This window comes from Vombatus ursinus, unplaced genomic scaffold, assembly GCF_900497805.2.
Source record: "Vombatus ursinus unplaced genomic scaffold, bare-nosed wombat genome assembly UNPS02015129.1, whole genome shotgun sequence".
In the NCBI taxonomy this organism is placed as follows: Eukaryota; Metazoa; Chordata; class Mammalia; order Diprotodontia; family Vombatidae; genus Vombatus; species Vombatus ursinus.
Window position 1 is genome coordinate 1515046 of NW_020954907.1, and position 21064 is coordinate 1536109.

The following is a 21064-nucleotide window of genomic DNA, read 5'->3' on the forward strand; positions in this document are numbered from 1 at the left end:
TCTGCTCTTTGACTGCAATAGCTGGGATCCCTGTCTTCCCCTGAAGTGCTAGCCCAGTGCTAGTCATACCCTGAGGCCCATAGTGTCTTAAGCTCTTTCCATTTTTCTGGCCCAGATGGGAGAGCACCTGTCCCCTCATGTGTAGTTATTGCCCCTATTTAGATGAATATGTAGGAATTGATAAGATGGTGGGCCTCCAGAAGCGGGGCAGCCCAGCTAGAGAAGGGCCTCGAGACCTGCTGTGAAGAGATGATGATGTTTAGGCTGAAGAAGAGAGGACTGAAGGAGAGGTAGAATCACAGAATCATCAAGGGAAAGCCTTACCCCAAAAAGGATCACTTCTATGTTATACGTGACGGTTCGTCGTCCGGCCTTTGCTTGAACACTTTCAGTGATAAGAAACCTACTGCCTCCCACAGAAGCCCATTCCACTTTGGGATAGTCTAATTGTTAGGAAGTTTTTACTGAAATCCAGTCAAAATTTGCCTCTTTGCAACCTGTACCCCATTGGTCCAGGTTCTGCCCTCTAGAGCCGAGAAGAGCATGTCTAAGCCTTCTCCAACATGACTGCTTCAAGTACTCAAAGATAGCTATGATGTCCTGACTCTACCATCTGCCCCACCCCAAGCCTAGGGAGAAATCTCCAGTTCCTTCAACTGACCCCTTAATGTGTGACAGTACAGTAGAAAGACAACTGGATTTTGAGTCAGAGGACTGAGTCTTAAATCGTATCTCCACTATCTCCTGGCTTGTGGGACCAAGTATGTTATTTAACCTCTCAGTGTCCCTGGTAGCTCTAACTGATATGCATCAGTAGAAGGAGGTTCCATTCCAAGATTACCCCATAGCAATGCACATGTAGCCCCAGGCATCCTCCTGCAAAAAAATACCCTTTGAAGCCTAATTTAGTCTTTGATCCTACTGAATCTCCAAGGTTCAATTTGCCTCCTTGAGTTAGAATGACTCATTCAAGTTATTTGCTGCTTACTCTATGTATTTCCACATTGCGATCCTTTTGTGGATTTTGTTTCATGTAAATTTTTGAGCTTCTTTCATGCCGTTCATCTTCCTGCATTTCCATTTCATGCTCTGTCTCAGCTTGATGACCTCTTCAAGTTGGTGCCTAAGTGCCAAACATTTCAGATGTTACTCTGCCTCGCTTCAGCTAATGCACAAGTCAAGACATCACCCATGATGTCATTAGTCCTCCTTGAAAACGAAGGACAAACAACCAAAAACTCATATTGTTTATTACCAAGACCCTGCTACTCTTTAAGGTGCAAGTATCACAGAACCATAAACTCTTAGAGACAGAAGGGACTTAAAGGCCATCTCATCTAGTTCAACCTGTGCCCCTAAAACAATCCTCTCCACAACATGCCTGACAATTTCTAAGACTTCCAGTGAGAGGGACCTATTACTTCCCAAACAAGTCCACTTCTCTTTCATTAGTAGCCTTCAGCTTCCACTCATTGCTTCCAGCTTTGCTTTCTAGGACCAAGCAGAACAAGTCTCAACCCTCTTCCCAATGGGGGTCCATCAAACACCTGATGACAGTGACTATGAGCTCCTCAAGCTCTTCCTCAGGCTAAATATTCCTAGTTCCTTCAACCAATTCTACTTCAGCATGAATTGAACAAGACTACTCACACCAAAACAGCTTAGACCCAGGGCCTTTATTGCCTTTTGAAAATTCATAATTCTTCTAGCTTGAGATGAATCTCAGGTATCCACCTGCTTGAACACGTCAAGGATTTTTTTTTCCTTTCGCCTCTCTCTGTCTCTCTGTCTCTATGTCTCTGTCTCTGTCTCTCTCTCTCTTTCTCTCTCTCTCTCCCCCTCTCTCCCCCTCTCCCCCTCTCTCCTTTAGTTACATTTCCCCCTCCATTTTCAAACATCATCTTCAGTGTTTTTTCCATTTTCAGTTGCTTCTTCTTTGGATTGTTTATTCATCACATCATATTTCCTTCTTCTCATTTAGGTCTTAATTCAGGAAGCTCTGAGTTTTGCACTGTTTGCAAAAAAAAAAAAATCTTTAAAAAAAAATCCTTAGATCTCTGGAAATAAATATAGTGCATAATATATTGAAGTAAAATAACAACTGAATAGATGCAGTCTAAGGACAAACTCTCCATATGAAAAAGCCAGGAAACACACACACACACACACACACACACACACACACACACACGCTGATTTTTTTCTTATCAGACTATAAGAAGTTCCTTCCCAATAAGAAGCTCCCTCTACTAATGTAAGGCAATACCTGCTCCTAAACTTCTAGTTTTAGAGAGTCATCTGGGGTTAAGTGACTTGTCCAGGATCACACAGTTAAGATAGTGTCAAAGGTAGGACTTGAGACCAGGTCTTTCTGACTCAGAAGTTAGCTCCTTAGCTCCAAGCTGCTTCTCTGGCCATTTATTAACACCATAAAATTCTCTTTTCCCTGATGTGTAAGAATGCAAGTTCTTAAATGAGACAGCATACTCCAACAGAAAGAACATTGACCTTAGAATCATGAGACCTGAATTCCAATCCTGGCTCTGCTATTTCCAACCTGTGTCACCTTAGACAAGTCACTTGGATTAGTTAAAAACACTGGGGATGTTCAGCCTGAAGAAGAGAAGACTTGGTAGGGGTTGGGTGGGACACATGGCAGCTATCTTCAAGTATTTGAAGGGTTGTTGCATAGCATAGAGATGAGATTTATTCTGCTTGGGGGAGGGTGTAGAGCTAGGAGCAATGGAGGAGGGAGGGAAGTTTTGGGGAGGTAGACTTAGGCTTAATATAAGGAGAAACTTCTGGATAATTAGAACTATCCAAAGGTAGAATGGACTGCTTCAACAGGTAGTGAGTTCTTCATTACTGAAGGTCTTAAAATAAATCCTGCATGACTACTTGCCATGTGTGTCATAGAGGGGAGTCTTGTTCAGATACGGGTTGGACCACGTGGCTGCTGAAGGCACTTCTAGTTCTGAGATTCTGTGGTTCTGGATGCATGTTCTTAGAGAGTTCATGCCTGTAAGCATTATACTTGTGAATAGAGTGAAGCAGAGCCCTCAGAGTCCTCAGTCAACTTTATTCTCTCAGGGGAGATATGCACCTCTATAAGGATGTGTGAAGTAACTGTAAGGGGGAGGCGTGAGCAGATGGGGGTGAGGAGAGTGGTTAGGAATGGCTTCATGTAGGATGTGACCTTTGAACTGAACCTTGAAGGAAACTAGAGATTCTAAGAGGCAGAAATGAAGAAGGAGTGCACTGCAGGCAGCTTTTGCAAGGAATTTGGCTGAAAAAGCAAAGAGAGATATATAGGCTACATGGATATAGTTATACAGGAGAAATGTATAGTTTGATGTAATAGCAGTTGAATTATAATTGTTAATAGTAATAGTAATTGAAATATGGTAGAAGGGTATAGTTTTGTGGACGAGGGGGATGGGCACATTTAAGGCAGTGGAGAAGGAATCTGCATATAGGAAGATACTGAAGGTTAGAGAGAGGAGGTAATGATTGAGGTGGCATTCTTCTGGAAAAGAAGGGAAGACTCAAAGGTACAGGTAAATGGACAAGGAAACGAGGAGAAGGGTCACCTCATTGTCAGAGACGAGGGGAAAGGAAGAGAGAATAGGGAATTATGTGAAGGGATTTTGAGATAAAAGAGAGAGAGAGAGAGCTAACACTGAAGTATTCAATTTTCTCAGGAAAATAGGAGGTGAGGGCTTCAACTGAGGTGGGGGAACTGTGGCAAGATTAAAGAGAGAAAAGCAAGCTTGGAAAGTCTTTTCTTGGGAGTGACTCAAGGAATCAAACAGGGAAGGATTGCCTTGCTGCAGCAAGGGCCCTGTTGATGGCAGTTAGCATGAATTGTTAACATGCTCAGTTAACAGGGTTGTTTGACTTCTCCAGCTCAATCCAGTAGCAGATGCATTGGAGTAGAGGAAGTGGATAGTTTTGTGTGAGCTAAAGTTATGAACAAGGAATGAGCTGTGATTGTACAAAGGGCAAAAGGGATTCTAGAGTAGAAGACAAAAATAGAGCTGAATTTGGCTAACTATAGAGTCAAGATTGGAGAGGGAGAGAAGTAAAGTCAGAGCAGGGACAATGGCCTGAAGTACTGAGGAGAAGAGGAGTTGGAGATTGTCAGGGATTGTTGCCCTGACAATCGGAGTGAAGAATGAGTTTAGGGGTGTGAGGCATTAGAGAAAGATGGAGTGATAGGAAGTTATGGTCAAGTAGTAGAATGTTAAAGTTTAAAATTAATACAATTAATTTTAAAAATAAATTAATAAAATTTGTGGGTGATAGTGAGATATAGTATACAATGATGGTTTAGGTGTGACTGAAGAGTTGGGAGGTTGGGGAATTTGAGAGAACATCAGTATGGATACTGAACTCCCCTAGTATAAATGGTAGGAGTTGGAGAGGAGAAGAAGACAGTAAGCCAGGTCTTGAACTTGAGAAAGGAGGGAGAATGACCTTAGGGCCAAGTAGACAACCACCACCATTATCTAAATTGGGTAAGAGAGGGTAGCTAGGTGGAACAGTGGATAGAGCACCCGCCCTGAAGTCAGGAGGACCTGAGTTCAAATCCGGCCTCAGACCAAACACTTGACACTTACTAGCTGTGTGACCCTGGGCAAGTCACTTAACCCCAATTGCCTAAAAATTAAAAAAAAAATAAATTGGGTAAGAGATGTGAATGCTGTGATCAATATCAGTACTGTATAGTAAGACTAGAAAGGTAGGTTGGAGCCAGGTGGTGAAGGGCTTTGCATCCCAGATATTTGATAGGGAGCCGCTAGAGTTTATTGAGTAGGAAAGTGACATGGTCAGACCTGAGCTTTAGGAAAGTCACTTTGGCACATGTCAGTCTCATTCTTTTGATTAATAATTTCCCTTGAACTTCTCTACAGTTTTTCTCACTTGCAGTTTCTTTATTCTTCCTCTCAGGTGGATGGAGTGGAACCCTGGATTCCCGTTAAGCATCGATGCCAAATATCATAGTGATTTACCACGAGACATTCAGTTTGACAGCGAGAAAGGAGTAGACTTTGTTTTAAATTACTCCAAAGCGTAAGTTTTTGAGTGCCTAAGAGCTTGACAACAGCAGCTCAGGGCTGCAAGCCCAGGGAGCAACCCATTTCTTTCTATTTACATGCAGTTGACTTTTTGAAAGCCAGCTGAACTTGGCAATAGCCCTAGTCTTTAAGAAGCAAGATGCTGCTGGTAGATTGGTTCTCAGGGCAAACTTTCATCCTGATCTGTAAGAATGGGTAACTGAACAGTTGTATCTCTGATACTCTCAACCAGATTCCCTCTATGTCTGCGACTTGGTTAGCAAAGCTAAGCCTTCTCCAGTCAACCCTCAAAATAACCATACGAGAACAACTAAAAAGGGATTCTGGCCTCTCCCTTAAGGTAGCATGAGCTTATGCAACTGTGGCACCACATGCCCCCTTCAGTTTTGCACTAAATTGATCCACTGGGTATCTTTAAAAAAAAAAGTGGTACTGATTTTTGGTTTTTACATCATCTACATTTCCCAATGTGTTACTTTTCCCTTCCTCTCTCAGGAATAAAGGAATTTTTTTTTAAAAAGGAACAAAAAACAAGAAATAAAAAAAAGAAAAAACAAAGTAACAAGCATTTACCAGTTATCTGTGGGCTAAGTTCTGGGGATACACATACAAGCAAAAGGAAAGACAATTCCTGCCCTCAAGAAGCTTCTATTCTGATGGGGAAAGACAACATACAAAAGGGTACTGAACGACTCAGAGTGTAGGACAGAGAAGGTATCCATTTTGGGGGAATGTTGTCAAAGTCTGGAAAATAGCACAGCAGGGAGGGGAATGAAGCATGGATGGCCTGGGCCCATCTCCAAATGGGAGAAGGACATGACATGACAGAAGGAAGTTCCAGAATGAGAAGGCCCCCGTACTGAGGGAAGTTCCACAGGGAGAAGGAAACTGAGTCATGGTGGTGAAGACCTTGCGGGGGAGAAAGGAAGGGGCAAAACAGGTCAACAAAACTCACCAGCACATCACCAAATCCGACATTATGTTTAGGGTTCCACACCCAGTCTTCTACCTCTGCAAAGAAAGGGGGCAGAAGCATTTTTCTGTCTTTGATTTGGGACCAAGCTTGGTCATTATAAGTTTGTAGCATTCCATTTCTGTGGTTTTACTGTTGTTCTTTCCAGTAATCATGATATATGTTGTTTTTCTGTTTCTGCTTATATCACTCTGCATCAGTTCATATAATCTGTAGGATATTGTAAATGATTAGTTAGGCAAGGTTATCCCCACTTTAGTCTTTTTAAAAAACTTTTTTATTGGTTTTATATATATATGCACACATTATATATATGTGTATATATATATGCACACATTATACACACACACACACACACGTATACGTACACATACGTACATCTCTCAGTCACTTCCAGATACCCTAATCCTTCTGAACTCTCAGAATTGACTGACAAATCAGCCATGACTGACAGCACATGGCAACAGTCCCCACCTACCTCCTGGGGAAGAGATGTCCATAGCATATAGCCATGACATGTGATCCGTTTAGCCATTGGGGCAATTCTCTTCTGATCCTCCTCTCCAACCCTCAAGAGGCAGCCTCATAAGCCTTAGAGATGGAATTCTCCCTTCCCCACCAGGCTACTTCTAAATGATGCCAAACATCCAGATGGAAGTTGGAAGAAAAATCAGTCCCACAATCTCCTCTGTGTCCTAGTTCTCCTGCCCTTGCCCCAGGAGGCTGGGTCCAAGAGCTCCTGCCAGGACCATTCTATATCTCTATCATCACTTGGACCTCATGGGGCCCTTGCTGGAAATTCCTCCACTTGACCACATCTGGACAGGACTTCATGATGATCACGTTTCTCCTAACCCAGGGACCAAAGTCCACGCTCAGACCTCTTAGCTCTGGATCTATGCTCCCAAGTCCCAGGGCTCAGCTCCTACACATCTTGACCACGACTTAATCGTTCATAGTGTAGTATATAGGGCACTGGGCTTGGAGTCAGGAAGAACTGGGTTCAGATCCCACCTCAGGAACTTACTAGCTAGGTAACCCTGGACAAGTTACTCATTCTGTCTCAGCCTTAGGCTCCTCATCTGTAATAATAGATTGCATTTATCTAACACTTTAAGATTTGCCATATAGTTTATGTATGTTATCTCATTTGATTCTCACAACACCCCTGGGAGGCAGGTGCTGTTGGTAATCTCCGTTTTACAGATGGGGAAACCAAGGCTGAAAGGAGTGAAAAGACTTGCCCAGGATCTCACAGCCAGTAAATGTCTGAGGCGGGATTTGATCTCAAGTCTTCTTGACTATATGTCTAGCGCTCTCTAAACCATCACTGAGCTATAGTTATTCCTTCCACACTGTCACTTTCCCCATTGTGGTTTTGATGTATCGCAGGTTAGCATAAGAAATTAAATGGGAATTTGGGGGAGTTTTGTGGAAGCCACAGACTACACATGAAGGCCAGCAGATGACACAGGAAAAGTTTAGAAATTCAGAAATGCATAAAATATATATGTATATAGTGTTATATGATATCAACATATTTTGTCTTTTAATACCATAAATATACAGTTTCTTTTTTGAAGTCAAAATAAGTAAAAAGTTAAAGTTTGCAAAAAAGAATGTGAAAGCCAGCAGACAACACACAAAGGCTAGAAATATAAAGATATCTTAAAAAGTTTAGTAACTTAATAGGATGACAGGCACCCAGGGCAGGCAGTGTGGCACAATGAATAGAGAGCAGGACTTGGAGTTGGGAAGACCTGAGTGCCAATCCAGCCTCAGCCATTTATTAGCTGTGGGACCCTGGGCAAGTCTTTTCACTCCTCTCTACCTCAGTTTCCTCATCTGTAAAATAAGAAGAATAACAGTGCTTACCTCCCAGGGTTGTTGTGAGGATCAAATCAGATCATGCATGGCAAAGTGTTTTGTAAACCTTACAAGCTCTATCTAATTGTTAGCTCTTGTTATTATCATCCCGATGAGGGATTTATTAGATTGACTGAACTTCTTCTAACATCTCTCAAGTAGTCAACTCAGTTGAACAAAACAGTTATTAAATGCTTATCTATCACTATATTGGTATAACACTTCAAAATTTACAAAACTTTGTCACTACAACAACCTTGTGAGGCACATAGGTAGTACAAATATTATCCCCATTTTGCAGAATAGAAAACTGAGGCTGGGAACTGTTGACTTGTCTGAGGTCATGTAGCTAATACTTGACAGAGCCAGGGTTTGAGGTCAGGCCTTTTGTATGCAGATATCTGTGCCAGGCACCCAGGGGAGTATAAAGATGATTAAGATATTTCTTTTATAGAACTCCCTCTACTAGGGAGATACTAGAAAGGGAGCCTGGAGGATGTTGTCAATTATTTCCCAGTCAGGGATTCATATGCTGATCCAAGATAGAACATAAGGCATAGGTATTAACCAAGTGCTGGGTGTGCTCTGAACAAAGAAAGTTCATTTCCAGCTAGGGGAGGAGTCACAATTTAAGCTGGGTCTTTAAGGGGAGAGAAGAGGAAGAAGCCAAGGACAGACAAGTGACAGAAAGAGGAAGGGACTATAGATAAGCACTTTGTAAATGTTGGTTGACTTTGTCAACAACATCTGTTTGCTTGGAATCCTGAGATGACTTTTCACAGTGTTAAGAGACTTTGGATAGAACCCACAGGACATGGTGAAGAGTGGTATATGGTAAAGCTGGAAAGAAGCAGAAAGAGATCTCTTCTTTTGGGCCAGGATGCTTGGTCATAATACTTTTTACAGCATTCAGTTTTATATATTTTTTGTTCTTTCATTTCTATTGTCATGATCATTGTGTATATTGTTTTCTTCATTCTGCTCATTTCACTTTGCATAAGTTCACATAAGTCTTCCCGTGCTTTTTTGTATTCATAATGCTCACTTTCTTAAAGCACATTAATACTTGATTTCATTCACATACTGTAACTTGTTCAGCCATTCTCCAATCAATGAATATCTACTTTTGGGGAGTTATTTGTTGCCACAAAAAGTGCTGCTATGACTATTCGGGTATATATGGGACCTTTCTTTTTGTTGTTGATCTCTTTGGGGTATATGCCTAGAAGTGAGATCTCTGGATCAAAGAGATGGAAAAATTTAATCATTTTCTTCCCATATTTTCAAATTGCTTTCCAGAATGATTAGACCAACTCACATCTCCATCAAGAGTACATTAATGTGCCTATATTTCTGCAACCCCCCATTAATTATTAATTAAGTTTATTTTCTATACCTTAATTTTTTTTGCAGATTTTTTTGAATCCCCATGATTTGTTATGAGGGAGGGTTTCTTTTACTTCTTGTATCTAGTCAGTTAACACATGCTATTGATTCTAGTTCTGAATTCATCACATCCCTTGTATTCCCATTGCTACCACCCCAGTCATGGGTTTCCATTGGCACCTGCCAGGACTTTTGAAATGGCTTCCTCTAGTCTCTTCTTCTCCTTCATCTCAGTGTCAAATGAATCTTTTTAAAATCTAAAATGTCATCTCACTTCTTTTTTTTTTTTTTTTTTTTTTGGGCTAGGCAATGGGGTTAAGTGACTTGCCCAGGGTCACACAGCCAGTAAATGTTAGGTGTCTGAGGCCGGATTTGAACTCGGGTCCTCTTGAATCCAGGGCCAGTGCTCTATCCACTGCCCCACCTAGCTGCCCCCATCATCTCACTTTTTAATGATCCTCCCCACTTACTGACCAAATATAGTTCAGACTCCTTACCCTCACATTCAAGGCCCTCAGAAAAAGGCAACATGATTCTAAGGAAAGAGTTCTGGATTTGAAATTAGAAAGCCTGGGTTCAAATCCTGCCTCTTTTACTTACTACTTAGGTGACTTTAGGTATACCATTTAACTTCTCTGAGACTTGGTTTTCTCATGGAGAAAACTCTAAATGGAGGGGGTTGGACTAGATGAATTCTAAAGTCCTTCTCAGTTCAAAATCTATCATCCTATGCTCAATATGCTTACATTCAAATGGGGAAGATGATATGTGAGTCCCCTCAGAACACTATCAGCAACAAGAGTCATAGAGGGACTTTAATTTGCCAGAGGATCTAGGACTGGTTTTCTTATGTTTTCAGAATCTTAAAAGGAAGATGAAAAGGGATAAGAAGATGAGTATACTAGGAAGTGGAGAAGGAAGAGGAAAGAGAGGGAAAATTATATCACAAATTAGGGTGTATAACTGGTAAACAAAGGGAAGAATACACACCCAGAGTTGGGTACAGAAATACATTTTACTCAACAGGAAAACAAAAGGGAAAATGGAAAGAGGAGAGAGGGTAGATTAAAGGGGGTGGGATTTGTCTTAAGCAAACAAAGTCTAACTAAGGAGTGAAGATTTCAAAGAGGGTCTTTTAAAAAAAGAAAGAATAGAAATCTGTTATTTGCCTCTGAAGAGAAAGAAAAATATAAGGGAATCGGATGTTGTCAATTCATAACTGTGAATGTGAATGGGATGAACTCACCCATAAAAATGGAAGAGTATAGCAGAATGGAGTCAAATATGTTGTTTATGAGAAATACAAACAGAAAGATGGACACACATTTAAAATAAGGGGCTGGAGCAAAATTTCTTATGTTTCAGCTGAACTATAAAAGAAAAGGCGAGTAGAAATCATCTCAAACAAAGCAACAGCAAAAATAGACTTAATTAAAAGCAACAAAGCTACATTTTTCTGAAACCATAGACAAAGAATTAACATTAATACTAAACACATATGCACTGGGTGGCATAGCATCCAAATAATTAAAGGAAAAAGGTAAATGGGAAAAATAGACAGTAAAACTATAGTAATGAGCTACTTCAATTTACCACCTCTAAGACCTAGATAAATTTAACCAAAAAATAAACAAAAAGAAAAAGAGAACCTAAATAGAATTTTATAAAAGTTAAATATGATAAGCCTCTGGAGAGTATTGAATGAGAATTTAAAGGAGTATAAAAATTTCTCAACTGTACATGACATCTTCACAAAAATTGGCCATGTATTAAAGCATAAATATCTCATAGACAAATGCAGAAAAGCAGGAATATCAAGCACATTTATTATAGGTCACAATGCAATAAAAATTATATTTGATAAAGGACTATCGATGATATAATTAAAATTGGTTGGGGACTAAATAACTTAATTCTAAAGAATGGACGGGTCAAAGAACAAATCATAGAAACAATAATTTCATTAACAATAGTGACAACAGTGATAATATACAACAATTTTCTGGATTCAAGCCAGATTAATCCTTATAGGAAAATGTATATCTCTAAACACTTTCATCAGTTAAAAAGAGAAAGAGCAGACTAATATATTGGTCATGCAACTAAAAATAACCTAGAAAACTAACAAATTAAACCCTTTCCAATTAGACACCAAAAGAGAAATCCTGAAAATCAGAGAGATTAATAAAAATCTGTTGAATTAATAAATAAAAGTAGGAGCTGTTTCTTTTTTTTTTTTAGAAGGGGGGAATTAACCATAAGGCAATTTGATTTTTTTTCACTTAATAGTATTTTATTTTTTTCAAATTACACATCAAGGTAGTTTCCAACATTCATTTTTTAAGATTTTGAGGTCCAAATTTTTCTCCTTCCTTCCCTTTCCTCCCCAAGATGGCAAACAATCTGATATAGGTTATACATGTACAATCATGTTAAACATATTTCTACATTAGTCATATTGTGAAAGAAGAATCAGAAAAAGGGAAACCCATGTGAAACAAAAAACAAAAAAAGGTGAAAATAGTATGCTTCAACCTGCATTGAGACTCCATGGTTCTTTCTTTGGATGTGGATAGCATTTTCCATCATGAGTCTTTTGGAATTATCTTGAGCAATTTGATTTTTAAAAGAAAGAAGATTTGTAGAGGAAAGAAGAGAAGGTGGTCAGGGACAGACTGAGGTTGGAAAGAAGGAAGGCAAGAGAAAAATAAACCAGGAGCTTAATAAATGTTTGTTGAATTTTTCAAAAAATATCTGGCTGCTAGTAATCCTGAGTTAAATTTTGCATTTCATCCCGAAACTTGGTATTGTTTAGTCAAACTTCATGTTGATGTATTTGGGACTACAACAGATAGGTTTTAAGAAGGACATCTGAAGAGGTTGTTACGTAATGAAACTGGGGCCCAGGAATCCTGATTGGTGATACTGACCTATAGCTGGCCAGCCTCAGGCTCAGTCAAAGTCTTTTATCCTGGCCCTTTCCCATTCCACTTTCACTTTATGCTCTGGGAACTATAATCAAATCAATAGTATGACATTCCCATTCCTTCTGGAAAGGGTTTGTCAATGGACTGTCCTATGGCTCCACCTACCATCTCTGTGGCTCCCCAGCCCAAAATTCCCTTCTTTGGCCACAACTCCCTACGTATGTTATCTTTCCTCCATCTTGCTTTTGTCTTTGTATGTATTATATGTATATATATTTATGTATACATAAATGGTTTTTTTTTCATTCATAGAGCACAGAACTAATTGAAGGAATGTTATTACTGGCAGAGAGAAAATATCAGGCCATATGTACATGAAATGTGTCTTATCACATGCTTTGGCATCTGGAGACACAGCCATGGTATCTCTGGTGGTCCTTAAGGTTCCTTTCATGTGCATGAATTTCACTCTGGGAGTATATTGCAGGTGTACCACAGTGCCATCCTAGCACTGAGATGCCACTGCTTTGCCAGTTGGATCGCTGATGGATCTACCTCTAAAGTATTCTCTCTGGTAGAGAACAGTGTTGGACACAGTGGAGGAATAGGAAAGCACTTCTAGATGGTCTTTGAAGGCCTTGCAGAATGTAAGCTTCTTGAGGGGAGAACTGTTTAATTTTTTTTATCCTCAGCACATAGTAAGTGTTTAATAAACACTAATTGGTTATCTTAAAATAGATTCTCAATGGACAGACTTAATGGTGCTCCTTTGGCCATATCTCGTAAGGCATCATTTTAACTCCTTTAGCTGTGGTAGAACTGAGCTCATGACCAGAAGTTCCTTTTTTTAGGTCCTCAATGATCTCTCTGACTTGGAGTCTTGGTATCTTCTACCCTCACTGTCCTTCCAGACAATGAGCTGTAGTTTTATGGTTTCTGAGTGTTTGGCTTTTTGTTTTCATTGGTTGGCACTTTGTTCACAAGTGATGAGGCCAGTGTTAGAAAATGCCACGTTCCTTATGTGAGGTGGTTTGCACCACAGAGGAGGTCACAGAATCATGGAGTCTGAAAGCTTGGGGCGAGGCCCCATCTTGTACTGAATCAGTCTTTTCTATAATATAGTGGGCAAATGCTCATCTGGCCTGTGATCTCTAGTGAGGAGAAACCCACTGCATTGTAAAGATCAGTGTCTAGGGAGTCACAGGATCTGAGTTCCAATCTCACGTTGGTCACTTCTTTGTGGCCTTAGGTAAATCTCAACCTCTCTGGGCTTCAATTTTTTCATCTTTAAGATGAGGTGGTTGGCCTAGAGAGCCTCTGAGGACCCTTAGTGTTCTAGACCTACGATCCTGTGATCTTCCTTCTCAAGGCTGCCAGTTCTATTCTGGGGCAGCTCTGATTGTTTAGAATTGTTTTTCTTATTTTGAGACAAAATCTGCCTCTTGGAAACTCCCTCTTCTACCCCCCCTCCCACCCTTATTCCCTTTGCTTTCTAAGGTCTGTTCTTTAGAGCCAGGCAGAAATAATTGTGGGCGTAGAGCACCGGGCCTGGAGTCAGAAAGACTCATCTTCCTGAGTTCAAACCTGACCTTAGATACTTCCTAGCTGTGTGACCCTAGGCAAGTCACCTAACTCTGCCTCAGTTTCCTAATCTGTAAAATAATCTGGAGAAGGAAATGGCAAACCACTCCAGGATCTTTGCCAAGAAAACCCCAAATAGGGGCAGCTATATGGCGCAGTGGATAGAGCACCAGCCCTGGAGTCAGGAGGACCTGAGTTTAAATCTGGCCTCAGACATTTGACACTTACTAGCTGTGTGACCCTGGGCAAGTCATTTAACCCCATTGCCTAGCCAAAAAAAAAAAAATAAACCCAAATGGGGTAACAAAGATTCAGACATGACTGAAAAAATGACTCAACAACAAGAAATAGTTGAATCCCTTTTAGGATCATATGTTCAGAGATTTAGAGCTGGGAAGTTTGTCCAACTTTCTCATTTTATGGATGAAAAATCTCAGTCCCAAAGAGACTGAGCTACTTTGCCAAGGTCACGCAGATAATAAGTGGTAGAGTCCAGGCCTCTCCTGCCTCAAATTCAGCCCTCAGTTTCCTTGGGCTCTGCTTTCAAGAAACTGATAGCTAGAAGGTAGGATGAAAAGCACACAAGTAACTCTAATGTAATCACCTCAAGAAAGGCAGGGACAGAATGCTGTAGGGGTCTAGAAGGAACCTCGACCAGTTGAGGATAATGAAGAGAATGATATTTAAAGAGTTGAGTTTGGAGGGATAGACAAGATTTGGGCAAGTGGAGCTGGGGAAAGGAGAATAGAGGCATGGGAGGAGGGCATGTCTGGGAAACAGCCAGCAATAATGGAATCCTAGCATGTTAAGCTAGAAGGGACCTTAGAGATCACTTGCTGCAAACTTCCCATTTTTAAACATAAGTTTTCTTGATAATCTTTTTTTTTTACATGACAGTCATTTCTGGAAATCCCTCTATCCTTCTTTCTCTGCTCTTCCCTCTTGCCCTTCAGATCAAATCCTCCCTTGAAGCAAAGAGAAATTAAGCAACAACCCCTGACCTAGTGATCATATATGACAATGTATATAGCATCCTATCCCAGAAGTCTCCCTCTTCTCTGCCTCCAGGGGACAGGGGAAGCAAATCTCTCTTGTCATCTATGAGGAACTAAGCCACAGAGAGGCTGGGCAAGTGAAATACCCAAGATCACATAGGGTTTTTTTTGACACTTTTGTCCAGTACCCTATACTTTGCTTGGAGTATAAGATATATTATAAGGATGTAGTGGGAGCTAAGAATCATAGAAGAATTAGAAGAGATATCAGAAGTTATTTTGATTATTATTTTCATAACCTAGTTCCATGCCTTATCTGAAGTTTGTGTCTCACATAGAACATTCTGGATGGACAGCCATCTAGACTGAAGACCTCTAGTGATGGCAAACTCGCCACATGCCAAGGCAGCCCATTCCAATCTCAGTACAATCCTAATTGTGAGGAGTTTCTTCCTCTTATTCAGTCAAAATCTGCCTCTCTGTAGCTTCTCTCCATTGGTCCTGGTTCCGCTCTTTGGGCTAAACAGAATAGGCTTAATGCTCTTTGTCCATGACAATCGAGGGATGTACTGGTAAATGTCTAACAATTGGCTAGCTGAAAAAAAAGTGTGTACGTAGCATACTTCTAAGTTTAATCTTCATTAAAATTTTCTCTATCACTCTCTTAAGTCTAGCCAATCCACAAAACAATAAATCAAGCCCTGATTTGTAGAACTGCCAATTTCCAAGGCTTAAATGCTCACACTGAAAATTTAATCATCATCTGTTATGAGCAGATTCAAGCTGTCTCCAGTACATCCTTGCCAACCCTTTAAATATAGGAAGTCACAGCACATCCTCACCCACCTCCCCTACTCCACTCCTCTCTCCAACCCATCACTTCTCATCATAGAATCATACTTCTAGATCTCAAGGAGACCATAGAGGCCAAACAGTCCAACCTTTCCATTTTACAAACGAGGAAACCGAGGCACACAAGGATTAAGTGATGCCCAAGGTCACACCACATCAGAGGAAGGGTTTAAACCTATGTCCTCTGACTCCATCTTCTTTTCACAGACCCCAACTGGTTTCCACGTGACATGGATCTGAATCTCTTCACCATCACGGTTACCCAGGATACGCTAGACGAAGTGTTTCTAACTAGGGCAGAGTCCAGCAGGACTCAGCTCCTTTGTCGAAACACTACTAGTCTTGGTGTAGTAGAATGAGTCCTGTATTTGCAGTCAGAAGGCATGGATTTCAATCCCAGTTCTGTTAGTGTGCTAGTGTGATCCTGGCTTTGTCCTAAGTTCTCTGGGCTTCAGTTTCCTCATCTATAAAATGAAGAATTAGACTTGATGTCTTCTGAGGTCCTACTTCCAGTTCCAAATGAATGATTTTTTTTTAAAAGCAAATTTTTCTCTTTTGTCTGCCATATCATACTCTTGACCTCTATTGGACTTTGAGATTCACCAAACCCTTTCCCCTTCCCAGTCTTTTTTCCTCACGAGAACTCAATTGAGTAAGCATTTATTAAATATCTTTTATGTGCCAGACCCTGGAACTACAAAGACAAAAAAATAGTCCATGCCTTCAAGGAGCTTACATTCTATTGGTATAAAAGGGCATACTTTCTCTCCATGTCTACTTTATCTGTACTTGTAGCACTAATTTTTGAGCATAGGTGTAGTACTTTTATCTTTATTAGATTTAATTGTATTTGATTCTTCCAGTGTTAAATGTTTTAAAATTAATTCCTCCTCTATAAAATGGGAAGTAGGATGGCCCACCCCAGGCAAGTTGGGGCCAGAGTAAGGAGAACCAAAGATGAGCCGCAGAGGTGGGGTTTTTATACGGTAGAAAGTGGGGATCCATTGAAGGTTTTGAGCTGTACAGGTCACAGAGCACAGACCTGGCAAAGCCTGCTGGTGCCCTGGCCACAAGCCACATGGGTAACCTTTCTTATGCTTATAGTAAGTTAGGTAATGTTCTGGTGACTTCTCAAAGGGGAGGGGTGCAGTTGTTTGGTTTCTCTGACCACTTCCATCTGCCCAGTACCTGGTTGCAGTGAGTCAGCAGGGCTGATAAGAAAATACATCCCATAAAGGGAAGTTGACTAAAAAGACTTTGTTTCTCAAGGTAGGAGGACAATGCAGAAGTGGTATGTATCTGGGGACCAGCCTAATACCCCTCCCCACCACAGGTGAGGTAGCCTAGAGTGGGTTTCTGCCCCTAGGCCTAGATTGTCTGCCCAACATGGACCTTAAGTCAAGTATGACTGTGTAAAAATACCTCAAAAAGCATAAAATACAATAAGGCAGAGTTATTGTTACAGCATCTCATTTCCATTCCTGTTGGAGCAGCTGAGCTTTGATGGAGAAAGACATGAAATAATGATGATTTCATCTACTTTAAACATATCCTGTCTCATCTTATCTGGGCCCTCTGCTGCCCCACAGCCCTTCTATTTTACTGTTATTCACTCCAGCACTTAAAAGAGTGCCTGGCACATAGTAGGTACTATATAAATGCTTGTTGACTTGACTGCCTTTCTTATTACTCAAAGTGACTGTTCCAAACCCTTTCACCTCTTCTCAGGTGTCCAATCATACACTCTCGTACATATGGAGCAGATGACTTGACCTCTTACATCATTAAGAAGATTGAGACCATCTGAGAGGAGTTCCTCCATTTCCCCTTCTCTACTCCTCAGCACTTTTCAGTACTGCCCAATCCTTAATCTTTTCTTTCTGATTAAGAAGAGGCATCCCTACTCCTCACTAAGGCCAGTCCTTCCTACACCATTGGTCCCATTAACTCCTGCGTTCTCTATGACTTTCCTCCATTCATCTTTTCTTTTCTTATTTATTTTTAATTTCTTCCTCTCCTTTAGTTTCTCTACTGGCTCCTTTACATCTAGTTACAAACATAGTCATCCCTCTTCCATAAATTTAGAAAAGGATACAAAAACCAACAGGACAACTGCATAATTCCTACCTTGTTAATGTACCTTTTTATGCACTTTTAAAAACAGTAAATAATTTCAGAAAAATCTGGATTCACACAAACTGCTCTAAAGTGAAGTGAGTAGAACAGAAGAACATTGTACACAGTAACAGCAATATTGTACAATGATCAACTATGAATGACTTGACTATTCTCAGCAATACAATAATCCAAGACAATTCCGAAAGATTTATGATGGAAAATGCTATCTATCTCCAGAGAGAAAGAACTGATAGAGTATCAATGCAGATCAAAGCACACTTTTAACCTTAATTTTCTTTTTTTTAATCTGTGCTTTCTTTCATAACGTGACTAATATGGAAATATGTATTGCATGACTATACGTATATAACTTATGTCAAATTATTCACCATCTCAGGGAGGGGATAGGGAAGGGAAGGGAGGGAGGGAGAGAGGGAGGGAGACAATTTGGAATTCAAAATTTTAAAAGAAATAAATGTTTAAATTGTTTTTAAATGTAACTGGAAAAATATTTTTTAAAAATGCTAAAAAAAAACCTGTAAATAATGTAAGCCATAAATAATGAAAGTTAAATATTTTGATTACAGTCCTTTTTTTGCTCTTATAGTTATTTTTGTCTTGAGTATTTTACTGCTTCTCTTTGTTGATTTATTTTGTAACTTAAAAATACATAATTTTGAAAGTGTTGGCAAACCACTGTTTACAAACCATCATTTTAATAATATGCTCTAGAATTCTGCCAGGAGTTGAAGTCAGGCTCACTGGCTTATAGTTTATAGCCTCCATTTTCATGTCTTCCATCCTCCAGAATGCTTAAAAGACATCTCTTCAGCAGGCCTTTAGTGCACTGGGATGAGGCTCGTTAAATTCATCGAGGGCACTTGGGTGTCCTCTTCCTGTCTCCTTACCCTGTTTTGGATTCCAGCTCTTTGTTAACATTTTGTGTTCGCTTCTTCCCAGGTCAAGGATCACTCTTCTTGAAAGAGAAAACAGGAGCAAAAGAAGCCTTGAGTAGTTCTACCTTCTCTCTGTCATCCATTAGCGTTATTCTACCTATTTAGGCAATGGTCTTATCCTTTCTTTCCTTCTCCTACTGCCCCCATCAGAGTTGTTACAAAGCCCTTTCTGTTGTCTCTAGTATTTGGTCACCTATCACAGCTTATTCTGAGCTTTAGCACTCCTGACCACTCTTACATGACTTTGCCCTTGGGTTTGTCCTCTGTATCCTGTGTTTCAAACTTCTACATATACTTCTCTTTTCTATTTTTTTAAATGACTGGATTTCCCTCTCTTACCTAGACTGGCAATGCCATGGCTACCCATGGGTTCTGATCAGCATGGGGGCTTTAACTGGCTCTTTTTCTGACCTGCCCTGGCTTGCCCTTTCCTTAAGCAGTCTGGTGACCCTTGCTCTTAGAGGCTCACCATATTAACGTTGATCTTAATGCAGACCGGATTGGCTTAGCCTAGTTCTGCAAAGAACTTCAGAACTCAAGAGATTCAGCAGCCTCAGTCCCCCGATTACAGGGATGACAGATGCGTACCACTACCCCTGGCTTCTCTGCATTTTTTGAAATCCAAGTTAGTTGGTGGGCATCCTTAGCAGTTTCTTTAAACAACTCCTTCTCTTCGGATCACAGATGACAAGATGGCAGTGCTGGGGTCATCTAGTCTAGTCCCCTCGTGAAGAAACTAAGGTAAGAGAGGTTGAGCAACGTGCCCAAGACCATAGAGGTTGTAAATGTCAGAGCTGAGACTCAACTTCAAATCCTTTGACTGAAAATCAGTCTGTTCCCCAGTGCTGTCTCTCTTTCTTCACCATCAGATGGTTTCTCTTTGTGTTTTCAGAATTTCATTCTTGACAGCCTGTGCCTGCCCTCATGCCCTTTAAGTTCACTCCCCTGTAGCTTTAGGGGTTGGGATACCCTCCCTGCCTTCCCTTAACCCTGTAAAATAAGCCCTCTCAAAGCCTAGGATGCATATTGGAATATCCCTGACTTCTCTTTTTTTCTGTCATCAGTTCTAAGGATCAGTTGCCCCCTAAGGTTCCCATCATTTCTGCTTCAGTAACCAGTTCCTCCTTGGTCAGAGTCAGGGCCAAAATAGCAGTTCCCCTTGTTGTTTCCTCTACCTTTTGAAGAATTAGTCTGTAGTCTTGTCGGAAGATTTAAGACAACAGAAATAGCTAGAATATCATGTACTATTAAGTAAGTCCATCTGAGAGTTACAAAACAAGGTACTCTGGTTAGTCTAAAGGAGAAACTCACACTGAGGTTAGGATCCTGGTCACCTGGGTATTATCAACAGAAATAGGGAAATTGGACAGGGGGAGAAACAGGTATGAAAGACATGATGAATCAGGGTTTGAACATACTAGAGTTCGAGGCAGCCAACAAAGTAATATGTGACTAGGGTGCTGAGCTTGGAGTCAGGATGACCTGGGTTCAAAATCTACTTCAGATACTAGCTGTGTGACTTGGAACAAGTAATTTCATCTTTGTCTGCCTCAGTTTCTTCAACTGTAAAAGGGGAATAATAATAGCACCTACCTCTCAGGGTTGTTGTGGGGATCAAGTGAGATAATATTTGTAAAGTGCTTAGCACAGTACCTGACACCGAGTAGGTACAGTGTCAGGAAATCCAAGTGGAAATATCTAATAGGCATTTGGAAATATGAGAGTAGAATTCTGGGGAAAATATAGAGGTAAAAATTTGGGAGTCATCTGCAGAAAGGTAATAGCTGAAATCATGGGAGCAGATGAGATTTGCCTAGAGATAGAGGGTATACAGAGAAAAGGATCAGGTTTAAAACTATGGGGAGTACCCATGTTGTTGGTTTTTTAATACGTTTTATTGACGTATTTTATTTTTACATTGCTTAAATTTTCCACTGTATTCCTCCCCCTCTCCCTTCCCATCCCAGAGAACCATCCCATACAACAAATATTGTGTTTATTTGTAAAAGAAAAAGAGGAAGAAGAAGGGAGAAAAGCAGCAAAGGTAATCAATACATCAAAAAAATCTGATCACATATACAGTGTTCCACACCCATGCCCCCGGCCTCCCCATGGACACCCATTTCTAAGGGACCAAAGGAGGAGGAAAAGCCATCAAAAGAGAGAGAGAGAGAGGAGGGGTAGAGAGTCAGGAGAAACCAGGAAAGTCATGTGTCACAGAAGCCTATCAAAGAGGGGGTGGGTCCACTGTGGCTGGTACCACGGAGAGTTCAAAGAGTGTGTGTGTGTGTGTGTGTGTGTGTGTGTGTGTGTGTGTGTGTGTGTGTGTGTG

At 40.6% G+C, this 21064-nt stretch overlaps 1 protein-coding gene across 1 annotated transcript in view; it reads left to right on the top strand.

Moving 5' to 3' along the window:
* Window positions 1-21064, top strand: part of ALOX5 (arachidonate 5-lipoxygenase) — a 77443-nt gene that overhangs the window by 18187 nt on the left and 38192 nt on the right. Inside the window, exon 4 of the mRNA XM_027846370.1 lies at window positions 4951-5073. Coding sequence (XP_027702171.1) covers window positions 4951-5073 — 123 coding nt within the window. The remainder of the gene's footprint in view (window positions 1-4950; window positions 5074-21064) is intronic.